The sequence below is a fragment of the Salmo salar genome, chromosome ssa15 (assembly GCF_905237065.1).
Source record: "Salmo salar chromosome ssa15, Ssal_v3.1, whole genome shotgun sequence".
NCBI lineage: Eukaryota > Metazoa > Chordata > Actinopteri > Salmoniformes > Salmonidae > Salmo > Salmo salar.
Window position 1 is genome coordinate 79,890,935 of NC_059456.1, and position 13,003 is coordinate 79,903,937.

General features: G+C 40.4%; 1 protein-coding gene across 2 annotated transcripts; it reads left to right on the forward strand.

Moving 5' to 3' along the window:
• The first annotated feature begins 3,826 nt into the window (after window positions 1–3,826).
• On the forward strand, window positions 3,827–12,743 carry LOC106572034 (deleted in malignant brain tumors 1 protein). Of its 2 annotated transcripts, none has more exons than XM_014145756.2 (12): window positions 3,827–4,684; window positions 5,169–5,210; window positions 5,615–5,941; window positions 6,063–6,086; window positions 6,210–6,527; window positions 6,672–6,695; window positions 6,820–7,149; window positions 7,484–7,798; window positions 11,058–11,099; window positions 11,195–11,512; window positions 11,646–11,690; window positions 12,007–12,743. In XM_014145756.2, exons 1-12 carry the CDS (start codon window positions 4,615–4,617, stop codon window positions 12,027–12,029), a joined length of 1,878 nt encoding a protein of 625 aa, XP_014001231.1. In that variant the 5' UTR covers window positions 3,827–4,614; the 3' UTR covers window positions 12,030–12,743. The 2 variants fall into 2 exon arrangements, with proteins under 2 accessions (XP_014001231.1, XP_014001229.1); XM_014145754.2 differs by having other exon boundaries at window positions 3,828–4,684; window positions 7,466–7,798.
• Window positions 12,744–13,003: the final 260 nt, after the last annotated feature.

Below are 13,003 nucleotides of genomic sequence, written 5' to 3' on the forward strand. Positions count from 1 at the left end.
GATGAGGAGGACAGGAGGTCAACTTTGATAGCTTGTTACTTGTTTCTTCGCATGATGTATTTATCAGAGTTATTGACCTCACAATAAGCCAAATTCGAGTAACTTACATTGTGGTGCTGAAATTTGAAGCAGTTATAAGTAGGTATAATTCCTTTCAACAGTCTTCATTTTAATTAGACTTAACTAACAACAAGAGGGCTTTGTGTTGGAGCCTATTTCTTCCTATTTAAGAAATAAGAGGTGGGAGTACCTGTTTGACAGATGAAATTAGGCTATAGGCTGCTATATCCATAGATTTGTTGTCAATTCCTCCACCCACCATGCACTCTTCAAATAGAATACCTCTGTGTCAGTGAAGGGCTGTTAAATTAAAACTATGACTCGAATTGAGGGGGTATGAGAGGGTATGCCATATGCAGACCTTTTATTAAAGAACATGGCAAAAAAACACAGGCCTATCCCTTGTTAGTTTAAGATTTAAGAAAATAAAACTGATCCGATTATATAAAGTGATCTATAACAGCGCTTTAGTCCGCGATGCTTTATGCTAGAATCAAGCTATAAAATACCTGGGAAAGACTGACTCCGATGCATATATGGGAATATCATTGTGTTATTTCTTTGACTTTCAGAGGATGACTTAGAACCTTCTATAGCCAAGGAGATACATTTTTTTTACTTTGCTTGGGAAGTAATCTAATTATGTCACTATCAATTGATTAAGCTATTCACTTTCTGTACAATAGAAGATTTTTAAACCCAGACAGTTTTTAGGGAAACACCTGAGATCTTCTCTCATTGGTTAAACCATGGAAGAAGAGTAGCCAGCAGTAAAGATGTTCTGCTTCGGTAGACCTACTCTGTCTGGGGTGGAAAAGTAGCCCTAATTTTAGAAATTACCATGTTCAGATTCCTAATGGCGTCTCAGATTTAATTATTTGCAAACAAGACACCGATTTGGCATTGGAAATATATGATAAAATGAACAAATAGGCCTAACTCTCTGTCCATTCTTAGCCTGTAATTTCAGTAATTTTGTGTGGTATTATTAAAAAATATTCTGCTAATATGTAGAATTATTTAGAATTGCATGAAATGTTTATAAAAGGCAATTTTTTCTCGAACCTGCAAATACGATGATAGATGAATGCAATGCTTTTACTATAAAGGTCTTTCCACTCCAACTCCTGTCCACAGTCGTCTGCGAACCCACAACCTTGTGGCCCGCTGCCCTGTGCGCTATCAACATTCCTGCGTTACCATGTAATGCTTACAAGACAAATAACAGTTTCTAAAACTGCATAAATAAGGCTCTGGTCTGTCCAAGAAATGAGGTAAAGGGTACTCATGTTTTCTGCTATCCACTTTGTTTTAATGATTATTTTGGGTATATTGGAGATTACTTTTTCAAGTGTTCATGGAGGGTTTTGGTAAAATAGGGAGGGCCATCATTTTATTTCAGAGGTCCGAGTTCGAATGTCATCACGGACAGCTTTAGCATTTTAGCAAATTACCAACTACTTACTACTTTTTAGATACTTTATAACTACTTAGCATATTAGCTGACCCTTCCTCTAACCTTAAACATTTTAGCTAACCCTTCCCCTAAACTTAACATAACTCCAAAACTTAACCGTAACCCCCTAGTTTTGCTAACGTTAGCCACCTAGCTATTATACATCATATACTACGAATTGTAATTCGTAACATACAATACGAAATGGGTGACGGACATCCACAAATAAATACATACCATTCGAAATATAACAATATAATATTAAATGGAGTGTCTCAGATTAAAGTACAGAATAATACGAAATGCTCTGAGACCCAAGTTGGTTCACTCCCTAACCTTTAACCAGCTAAACAGCTGCTATTGGCGAACATGTGTTTGGAGTGGGGTACAATTATCGTATAATAATGATTTTAATTGCCTTAATACATTATTTACAGGAGACTTTATATTCAAGTAGATATGGTTTACCCAATAGCAGTTTATTATTTATACGTGAAGTGGGCAACGTTGTTGATCATTTTACGAGCAGAACGGCGCGGTTGGGAGAAGAAGATATTTCAAAAATATCTAAGCGGTCAAAACCATTCGTTTTTTGAGAAAGGGGTGTCACCAAAACGGTGTTGTATACATTAGGTGTGCCGTAGTGTTATTCACATTAGGTGTGCAGTAGTGTTATTCACATTAGGTGTGCAGTAGTGTTATTCATATTATGTGTGCAGTAGTGTTATTCATGTTTTTCAAAGATGCATTATGATGCATTACAAGCAACAACAACAAAAAACATAAACATAAATGACAATTATGATAATAACTGTGCGATTTGCATGACAATTAACGTTAATCGTTACCCTAAATTCCATAATCGTCACAGCCCTAGTTTGGAGATACCTTTCTAGCTAATATGCTATGTTATTGTTTTTTTAATTTTTTTTATTTAACCTTTATTTAACTAGGCAAGTTATAGTTTACACTTCTTCAGATTGTAATGTGGGAGGTCAAAATAATGAGAAAAAAAATCTGCTCATTTTTAAAATGTTAATTACTTGTCCTTTCCATTATCATTCAACGGATGATAAGACATAACATTTTGGGAAAAAACATCCCACTGAGCAAAAACATGTTCAATCAACGTTGCTTCCACGTCACAATTTACCTTGAGTCTGAAGATATGATGAGTACCTTGTAAGTGGCCCCAAAGAACCCCTTTGGTTATGAGAGCACTTCGTAAAAATTGTTTGAATATTTCCAAGGCGATGGAAAATAAACGCCTGGCAGTGGCTGTTTCTTCACTTCTCCGTGGGTGCAGGCATTTCTTTCTGCTTATCGAGGGTTTTCAGAGACTACTACAACAAACATATACACTGCAATTTAGCACACCGTAAGAAAAGTACAAATGAACTTTGACCTAGATTTCTGACGTGGTTTGTGCTATAGCGGAGTGAGAGAACGGGTGCCTCTTCTGAAGCATGTGTTCTGAAATTCAATGCCTGCTTCAAAAACTGATTATGCAGAGGGGATTATGCTAAATTCATTCACACTGATTGAGCCTCTCATAACCCAAGGACAATGCTCTTTAAAAGTGCAAGATATGAGATTTACAAGCATATGCATTCATTATAATTAGGCCTAAATATTGTTTGAAAACCAATAGTAAGAGCATTAGCAGTTGTATGACCTCTAAAGGGGATTTCTAGTATTGTGGTCATGTCTTCTAGGCCAAATCCACACACATTGTTCCTGCTTTAGTCTCTCATTTACATAATGCATGTGCCTATATCCCAATTTAAGATTTGGTCCTTACTGAATAGAAAGTGTCCTATAGGTGTAACCCATTGATACACTGATGCATCACACTGAAATGACTATTTCCTTCGAGTTTGTAATGAGCTAAATTAATGTTGTCTAAGGTTAACATTTTGAATACGAGAGGGGCATACATCACATTATTACATCAATTTATATGGAGAGTTTACCACAGAACAATAATTCTGTCAAATTTTTTTCAGGCTCTGATCAGGCCCTAGACCCAAACAAGGGCACTGCGTTCATCCACCACTGGCCTGCTGGCCCCCCTACCTCTGAGGAAGCACAGTTCCCGCTCAGCCCAGTCAAAACTGTTCGCTGCTCTGGCACCCCAATGGTGGAACAAGCTCCCTCACGACGCCAGGACAGCGGAGTCAATCACCACCTTCCGGAGACACCTGAAACCCCACCTCTTTAAGGAATACCTAGGATAGGATAAAGTAATCCTTCTAACCCCCCCCCTTAAAAGATTTAGATGCACTATTGTAAAGTGGTTGTTCCACTGGATATCATAAGGTGAATGCACCATTTTGTAAGTCGCTCTGGATAAGAGCGTCTGCTAAATGACTTAAATGTAAATGTAAATGTAAAATCTTTGAATGTTTACTATGTGAGATGAGCAAACTTGTCAAAGTCACTGGGAAACTGGTCAGAGGCTAAGCCCACTAAGTGAACCAGCAAATCCTGAGTTGTATCATAATGTCCTAGTAGTTTAGTTTCACATGGGCAAAATTACAACTAACCAGGATATGTTTTGTTTCTAAGTTAGCTTGTTAAAATTGACCCCATCCCACTACCTATCATGAAACAGGCCTACCCCCCAGGGAATTGAAAGTGGGAAGAGGAAAGCACCTGGAACATTTTTAATATGGTTCTGAAACAACTACTACCCAAAATACATACATTCTATTTTCTCAAAATACTTTCTATCACGGAGCTGGTGTCAGCCCATGCCTGATATTCTCACGTGCTATTAAATAACCCGACAACTTTCATTTAGCTGTTAAATTCTGTCCCCTCATTGTTGAGCTCTCCTTTAATCAGAGCCTAAAATAAATAGAGCAACCAGCACAGAAAGCTTGTATTCTGTTTTGATAAACGGTGTGTTACTCTTATTCCCAGAGAAGATTCCTTTATGTGCTTTCTTTTCAAATAGTAGTCTTCACTGGTGTTATGTAATATGTATTCAGTGATACATAAATGCCATCTTTTGTTAGATATCGGTTTTCCTCTTTGGAGAAATCAGGTGACACACAACAAAAGGTAACAAAACTGGGCTATAAAAAGGCTCAAACATGACATTCTCAACTTTGATCATGAATCTTACACCCAAGCGCAAGTGGTACCTAGCATTTGTGATTGCAGGTGAGCAAATTGTATTTTAACAATACCATACATTCATATTTATGTTAACTATTTATGAAAATGTTTGTCCCATGTTAAAAAATAGTGTGTTTTACAAAATACTTAAAACACAATTCATATTTTGTTTACTACACAGGGCTCTAGGATTTCATATAGTAGTTTTGTGCAAGGTTCTCTGCAAATCATTGTTTATTTAATATTATTGAGTTAATCCACAATGGTTACTCTGCTCACTAACATGTTCATTGTATAAATGCCATATTGATTTGCGAAAGTTCAGAAACAGCACTGTGAAGTATATGACTACTAATATCCTGGTCTAATTTGTTTTCCAATTAATCTGTTAACTAATAGCAAATAAGGACTGAAACACATCCGTGTCCACCTCCTATCAACTCTCACATACACATAACCTTTGACATGGCTATAAAATATAACGTCTTTACCTTATTGTATGTTTTATCATTATGTTCCTCTCATGTAGTTGTTTGCTCCAATGAAGGAGCATCTCGAGTTCTAGACAGACGTAAGTATAATAATGAAGCGCTGAGACCATAGACTTCTAATAAGTTCTGTTATTGAGTTTGTTGGCAAGTTTAATCTCTATAAATATTTTTAATTACATGATGTCAGTCATACACTGTAGTTAAAGTACCTCTTTGTGTGACTATCATATAAATACTCAAAGTGTCTAAATAGGGCTCTATTCAATCTGTATTGTGGTAGTTCAGTATTATAGCGTGATTGAAATTTAAAGGTAATGTTTCCGCGTTAGCTGAGACTGCATTTACTGTAAACGCTGCAAATGTCGGCTGAATCGGAAATTATCTTTACATTTCTAGTGCGCAATCTGTAATGCTTCAGCGATACAGATTGAATAGAGCCCTTAACGTGGGACTTAACTACACAATTATTTTCTATCTGCCTCAGTCAGTTCTGGAGGAGTACGTTTAGTGGATGGCCCATACAACTGCTCTGGCAGGGTGGAGGTGTACTATGCAGGCCAGTGGGGTACAGTGTGTGATGACAACTGGGACCTGCTGGATGCCAAGGTAGTGTGTAGGGCACTGGGCTGTGGGGCAGCCCAGAAGGCCCTGCACCAGGCCCACTTTGGCTGGGGTAAGGGGGAGATCTGGCTAGATGATGTGGAATGTTCTGGGAATGAAGAGTCACTGCTTAGCTGCAGCTCAGATGGACTGGGGTCACACAACTGTGTACACTTTGAGGATGCAGGAGTGATATGTGAAGGTCAGTCAGGTGAGTGGTTGAATTTGGTATAAAGATGCATCTAAACTACCAACTTCAACTAGGGGCTTGTGTAATGCTACCATTTTTCTCTCTCGCTGTCTACCCCCCCTTCTCTCTCTCCATCTCTCAGGTCAATCCCCTTCAGAATCTCATTGTGAGTAATAAAAAAAGGATTCCTTACTTTATGTTTCAGTTGCAGAACGAGTCATAATACTTATTTGAAAAACAAAAAGTCAATGCCTGTAATGTGTTTCTCACTTTCCCTTCCTTTTAACAGCTGGCTTGGCAGTGCGCTTAGTTGATGGTCCCAATCACTGCTCTGGAAGGGTGGAGGTCTACCATGATGGGAGTTGGGGGACAGTCTGTGATGATAATTGGGGTTTCCTAGATGCCCAAGTTGTATGTAGGGAGCTGAGCTGTGGACCAGCCACGGAGGCTCCTCAACAGGCTCACTTTGGTGAGGGGAGTGGCTCCATCCTATTGGACGATGTGGCATGCATGGGAAGTGAGGGATCTTTACTGGAATGCAACTCAGGAGGGATAGGAAACCATAACTGTGGCCATGATGAAGATGCCAGTGTAACTTGCATGACGGGTAAGTCTAAGCCTACAAATGCAGTAAGCTCAATTGAATAAAATAGTTAATGTTGAGATTAATTAAGGAGAATTGAATACCTGTTTTTCACAATATCTCACACACCTTTTCATTATTTAATATTTTCCTCACATCCAATTCAAGAACAAGAGGACCCAGATAGAAACAGTAAGATAAATTCCATAAAACTATATTCAAATTGACAATATGAGTGGTCCTTACAAAGCAAACATATACTGCACTGAGGAACCAAGCCTTGAGACTACCTAAAATAATGTACTCTTCTCTCCAGTGGTCCCAGATGATGGCCCATTGATCCGGCTGGTGGATGGTCCTAATCAGTGTTCAGGGAGGGTGGAAGTGTATTATGCGGGGCAGTGGGGTACGGTGTGTGATGATGACTGGGACGTGAGCGACGCTGACGTGGTCTGCAGACAGCTCAGCTGTGGGTGGGCTATGGATGCCCCTGGACAGGCCTGGTTTGGTATGGGAGTTGGCATTCCCATTCTGCTGGACAACATAGCCTGTGTTGGCACAGAAGGCACTCTCTTTGACTGCCCCTCTGAGGCGATAGGTCAGCATAACTGCATGCATCCTGAGGATGCGAGTGTGGTCTGCTCAGGTGAGATTAAAGGGGAAGTTCCGTATTTAACTGTTAGATGGTTCCTGACCCTGAAAGTAGTTTATGGGCGAAACTGTAATCCTCGGTTGAGTTTTATCTAAACAGCCACTACAAATTTCAGCAAATTTAAGGCACAGTTAGCTTTATTTATTAATAACGCTTTTCAAGGTAACATACAGTATATGCAACAACTCTTTGTTTTTCATGTTCCTCCCTATGGATTGCAGATTCACACCAGAATGAGTACATTAATTTGTCTGCACACTACACAATAATCTCCACAGCCTGATGTGTCAATTTGTTAACATTAAAACAGATTATTTACCTATCAAAGCTGGACCTTCAATTCGCTTGGCCGGTGGCTCCAACAACTGCTCTGGTAGAGTGGAGGTGTTCCACTCTGGCCAGTGGGGTACAGTGTGTGATGATGACTGGGATCTGAGGGATGCCCAGGTGGTGTGTCAAGCACTGAGCTGTGGGATGGCCCAGGAAGCCCCAGGTAGAGCCTGTTTTGGTCAGGGCTCAGGACCCATCACTCTGGACGATGTGTCGTGTGAGGGCACAGAGAGATCATTACAAGACTGCAGCGGAAGTGAACCAGGGGTACACAACTGTGACCATAATGAGGATGCAGGAGTCATCTGTGCAGGTAAGAAAGGTTGGGGAAAATAGGGTTGTCAGGGTACCTGCGGGTTATTTCATCTGTGCATATGCTGTCACGAGCAGCACCAGCCTCGCTCTTTGGCACGAGTAAAGTAAGTTTGGAAAATATGAAAGTATGCATCTTAGAAATAGTTTATATGTCCAAACTCAGATCAAATAGGCTTCCCAAAAATAATATGGTCACAGTGATGGAACTTTTATTTTGATTGGCGATTTTCTGCATTTTCCAAAGTCCCATCAGATGTGTCCATATAAACCAGATTGTAAAGGTGATCATTCTTCTTGCAAAGCATCTAAACATTTTAATCAAACTATTATATTAATCTTAGTATTGTGTGCATGTTTATATAGTCAAAGACAAGTAAATATATGTGTTACCTTTACCATGAAGATGGCATCTTTGAAGTGCGTATAGTCAACGGCTCCAACAACTGCTCTGGTAGAGTGAAGGTGTTCCACTGTGGCAAATGGGGTACAGTGTGTGATGATGCCTGGGATCAGATGGATGCCTGTTCTGGCTCTGAAGACTCTTTGCTGCAGTGTCCCCACAGTGGACTAGGGATCCAAAACTGTTCCCACTATGAAGACCTACACTGATAAGATACATGTTTGGTGGAATGAAGTTCAGACATCATGATATTGTCTATGTTGTTAACAGTACTAGTGTCACTGTAACACCAAACTAGATGAAAAACCTAATTCTATGACAGGTCCTTCTGGAGATATCCAGCCATTTAACTCAGTGTGGACCTTCTTACTTTCTTTTTGCAATATTGGATCAATCTAATATGGGGTTTACTTTATTTAACTGGATCAAAACCATTCATGAAAAAACAAATGCCATATTCACTAATGATGTCCTATCAAAATAATTCCTTCAGAGCAGAGGAACCAGGCAAGGTTGCCGTCTTTTGCCTTTGCTTTTATAGAACTATGATATATGCAAAACCAATGTAAAATGTATACAGCCATTTACCGCATCATGGACCCAGGGTAAGTTAAACTCTTATTCAATATTCTAGTGGGTCACATTCAATTTATATCCAGTTTATGTGAGTCATCAAAACGTATTGTACACCAAAATCAGTTTGTGATTAATTGTGTGCATCACATTTACACTGTTAACGCTAAAGGAAGATGGCGCCAGAGTGTAGGGCTGCCATCTTATTGGCTCTTAACCAACCATGCTATTTTGTTTGTCTTTTCGCGTTGTTCGTAACTTATTTTGTACATAATGTTGCTGCTCCCATCTCTAATGACCGAAAAGAGCTTCTGGAAATCAGAACTGGGATTACTCACCTCAAGTTGGACGAGGAGTTCTTCTTCAATGAGTCGGACGCGAGGGATATACTACGGACGCCAGGCCCAGATCCCCATGATTTGATAGAAAAGGAAACGTAGGTTTTGCAAAAAGAGATCGGGATGCCTTGTGAGGATCAGGCAACGAGTGGCTAATCTGCCCTTGCCTTCTGTTCTGCTAGCTAACGTTCAATCGCTGGAAAATAAATGGGACGAACTGAAAGCATGTATATCCTACCAACAGACATTCAAAACTGTATTTCTTATGTTTCACCGAGTCGTGGCTGACCGACGACATTAAGAACATACAGCTGGCGGGTTATAAACTCTATCGGCAGAACAGAACAGCAGCCTCTGGTAAGGCATGGAGCGGGGGCCTATGCATTTATGTAAACAACAGCTGGTGCACGATATCTAAGGAAGTCTCAAGGTTTTGCTCGCCTGAGGTGGAATATCTCATGATAAGCTGTAGACCACACTATCTACCTAGAGAGTTTTCATCTGTATTTTTTGTAGCTGTCTACATACCACCACAGACCGAGGCTGGCACTAAAACTGCACTCAATGAGCTGTATTCCGCCGTAAGCAAACAGGAAAATGCTCATACACCGGTTACGACGCTCGTCGGATGTGGCAGGGCTTGCAAACTATTACAGGCTACAAAGGGAAGCACAGCCGAGAGCTGCCCAGTGACAAGAGCCTACCAGACGAGCTAAATAACTTCTATGCTCGCTTCGAGGCAAGTAACACTGAAACATATATGAGAGCATCAGCTGTTCCGGACGACTGTGTGATCACGCTCTCTGCAGGTGATGTGAGCAAGACCTTTAAACAGGTCAACATTCACAAGGCCGCTGGGCCAGATGGATTACCAGGATGTGCACTCAGAGCATGCACTGACCAACTGGCAAGTGTCTTCACTGACAATTTCAACCTCTCCCTGTCTGAGTCTGTGATACCAACATGTTTCAAGCAGACCACCATAGTCCCTGTGCCCAACACTAAGGTAACCTGCCTAAATGACTACCGACCCGTAGCACTCACGTCTGTAGGCATAAAATGCTTTGAAAGGCTGGTCATGGTTCACATCAACACCAATATCTCAGAAACCCTAGACCCACACCAATTTGCATACCGCACCAACAGATCTACAGATGAGAAAATCTCTATTGCACACTGCCACACTGCCCTTTCCCACCTGGACAAAAGGAACACCTATGTGGGAATGCTATTCATTGACTACAGCTCAGCGTTCAACACCATAGTGCCCTCAAAGTTCATCACTAAGCTAAAGATCCTGGGACTAAATACCTCTGCAACTGGATCCTGGACTTCTTGACGGGCCGCCCGCCCCCAGGTGGTAAGGGTCGATAACAACACATCCGCCACGCTGATCCTCAACACGGGGGCAACTCAGGGGTGCGTGCTTAGTCCCCTCCTGTACTCCCTGTTCACTCATGACTGCACGGCCAGGCACGACTCCAACACCATCATTAAGTTTGCTGATGACGCAACAGTGGTAGGCCTGATCATCGACAGCGACGAGACAGCCTATAGAGAGGTGGTCAGAGACTTGACCGTGTGGTGCAAGGACAACAACCTCTCCCTCAACATGATTAAGACAAAGGAGATGATTGTGGACAACAGGAAAAAGAGGACCGAGCACGCCCCAAAATTCATTCGGCACGTGACAAAAACAATTTCACTTGATTTGATTTGAATTCATATTAACAAAACAATTTCTCATCGGCATAAATCCCACTGCCAATTTTGGATCTTGTTTATCAACATGTGCATAGAGGGCCTGTATTTGTTCCTTGCAATACCCATGCAAAATTCATGAAACATATGTACACCTCGTAATTGACCGTTAAAATGTTTTTATTTGAATAAATCACAAAACGTATTAAATGGAGTTCAGACAGGTACTGTATCTTTTTTTACAGGTCCTACAGAGAACATCCAGCAAAACTCCACATGGACCTACGGTAATATATTCTCTTCATATTCCGTCTACAAAGTTTTCAACTCAACAACAATCCCAGTATCTGTTAATCTTCACAGTTTTTCTTGTATTTTACAGATGGCACTTCCAGAGTGCGTCTGGTCAACGGCACCGACAACTGCTCTGGTAGAGTGGAGGTGTTCCACTCTGGCCAGTGGGGTACAGTGTGTGATGATTGGTGGGATCTGAGGGATGCCCAGGTGGTGTGCAGAGAGTTGGGCTGTGGAGAAGCTCAAGAGGCCTTTAGATCTGCAGAGTTTGGAGAAGGAAGTGGCTCTATCTCTCTGGATGACCTGGCTTGTTCTGGCTCTGAAGACTCTTTGCTGCAGTGTCCCCACAGTGGACTGGGGAACCATAACTGTGTCCACTATGAAGATGCAGGAGTTACCTGCACAGGTAAGATGACTGTTTATTGAAATGAATTTTAGATATCATGATATTGTCTATGTTGGTAACTGTACTAACATCACCACTGTAACTCCAAGACAATAAATGTAACTGAATATTCTGTATTCATTGACACTGACAGGTCCTTCTGGAGGCATCCAGCCATTCAACTCATCATGGACCCAGGGTAAGTTACATCCTTATTCATCATTCCAGTGGGTCAGATTCAATTCATATCCAACTTTTGACATCTTCAAACCTGATTGTACCCCAAAATAAATGTTTGATTGTATGTAATGTAATTGAACATAACACTTATGCCAACCCCTGATACACACAACAGAACAGGCATCCTTTAAAAAAAGGTCATCAGCAAATGTGAGTGGCTTTAAGCAGAAATCAGTCCAAAAGTTAGTGTTAGCAAATACCTACACATTGTGTAAAAGTCTGTGTGAAACAAATCATAGCATATGTGTCAATATTTGATTGTTTTCCATTTTTAGGTTCTGGTTCCGGAGGTTTCTGAAAGCATATAGATCTCTCATCCGTACAGTCTAGGAGTATCAAGGGTTAACCATAGACACTGTATGTACGTTCTAATTCTATTTGTCATCAACTCTCTCCGGCTGGGACATGCTGCTGTGCAAATTAAACACACTTCTAAAAATACAGTGTGGTAAACCATTATCGGTAACAATTAATTTCCAGCCAGAGGGGATTCTTGCTTTCTGCAAGAAAGTGGGGTTGAACCATTTCAAATTCTGCCTCATGTATCATTCACAATGGCCATCAATAATGACACCGTGCCAAGAAGATCCTGTGTCAGAGTTTCCAGACCGAGAAGGTGAAAACAACCTAGGCCAGCCAAGCCCCAAAGGCCTTCTGAATTTTAACTCAAATACAGTTCAAATGCAATCACATGACCTGTAAGATGAATATGCATAAGTTTTGAAAATGGTTTGTATAGTGTTCACATGCTGTAACTAACACATCAGTATGTGAACTAAATTCAATTTCCCCAAGAATCTGAAAATATTGAGCAATTTTCAATTAATGGATTTAATTTCAATTAATTAATGATATTTAGTCTTTTAAAAGTTTGTTGACATTTTTTTGGTTATACTAAACACTGTATTGTTCCTTTCATGGTTAGGACCTTCTGTTACTTGTAGAATGCTGTGTGTCCTATTCCCAAGCTAGTCTATTGTGAATTATCATGAAATATCTTTAATTAAATCAAAACAAATACTGTATTGTTCTTCAAAATAATTTGGGATTTTACCCATATATTTACCAAGTTGCACATAAGAGTAAGTTCACATGCTAAGTTCCTCTCCATCTTCTCTATCAATAGAGAGCAACAATAGGTCATCATTAGATTAAAAAACAAAACAAGTATTTAACCTTTTTAAATAAGGAAAGTCAGTTATGAAATTATTATTTACAATGACATCCTAACCCAGCCAAACCCTCCCAAACCCCAGACAACACTGGGCCAAT

Bases quoted from the DNA above. Each gene is read 5' to 3' on its own strand.
- LOC106572034 (XM_014145754.2), top strand. From the start codon at position 4,615: ATGACATTCTCAACTTTGATCATGAATCTTACACCCAAGCGCAAGTGG. The intron at 6,087-6,209 runs GTGAGTAATAAA...TCCTTTTAACAG, and splicing joins ATCCCCTTCAGAATCTCATT to CTGGCTTGGCAGTGCGCTTA. The intron at 7,150-7,465 runs GTGAGATTAAAG...ACATTAAAACAG, and splicing joins TGCGAGTGTGGTCTGCTCAG to ATTATTTACCTATCAAAGCT.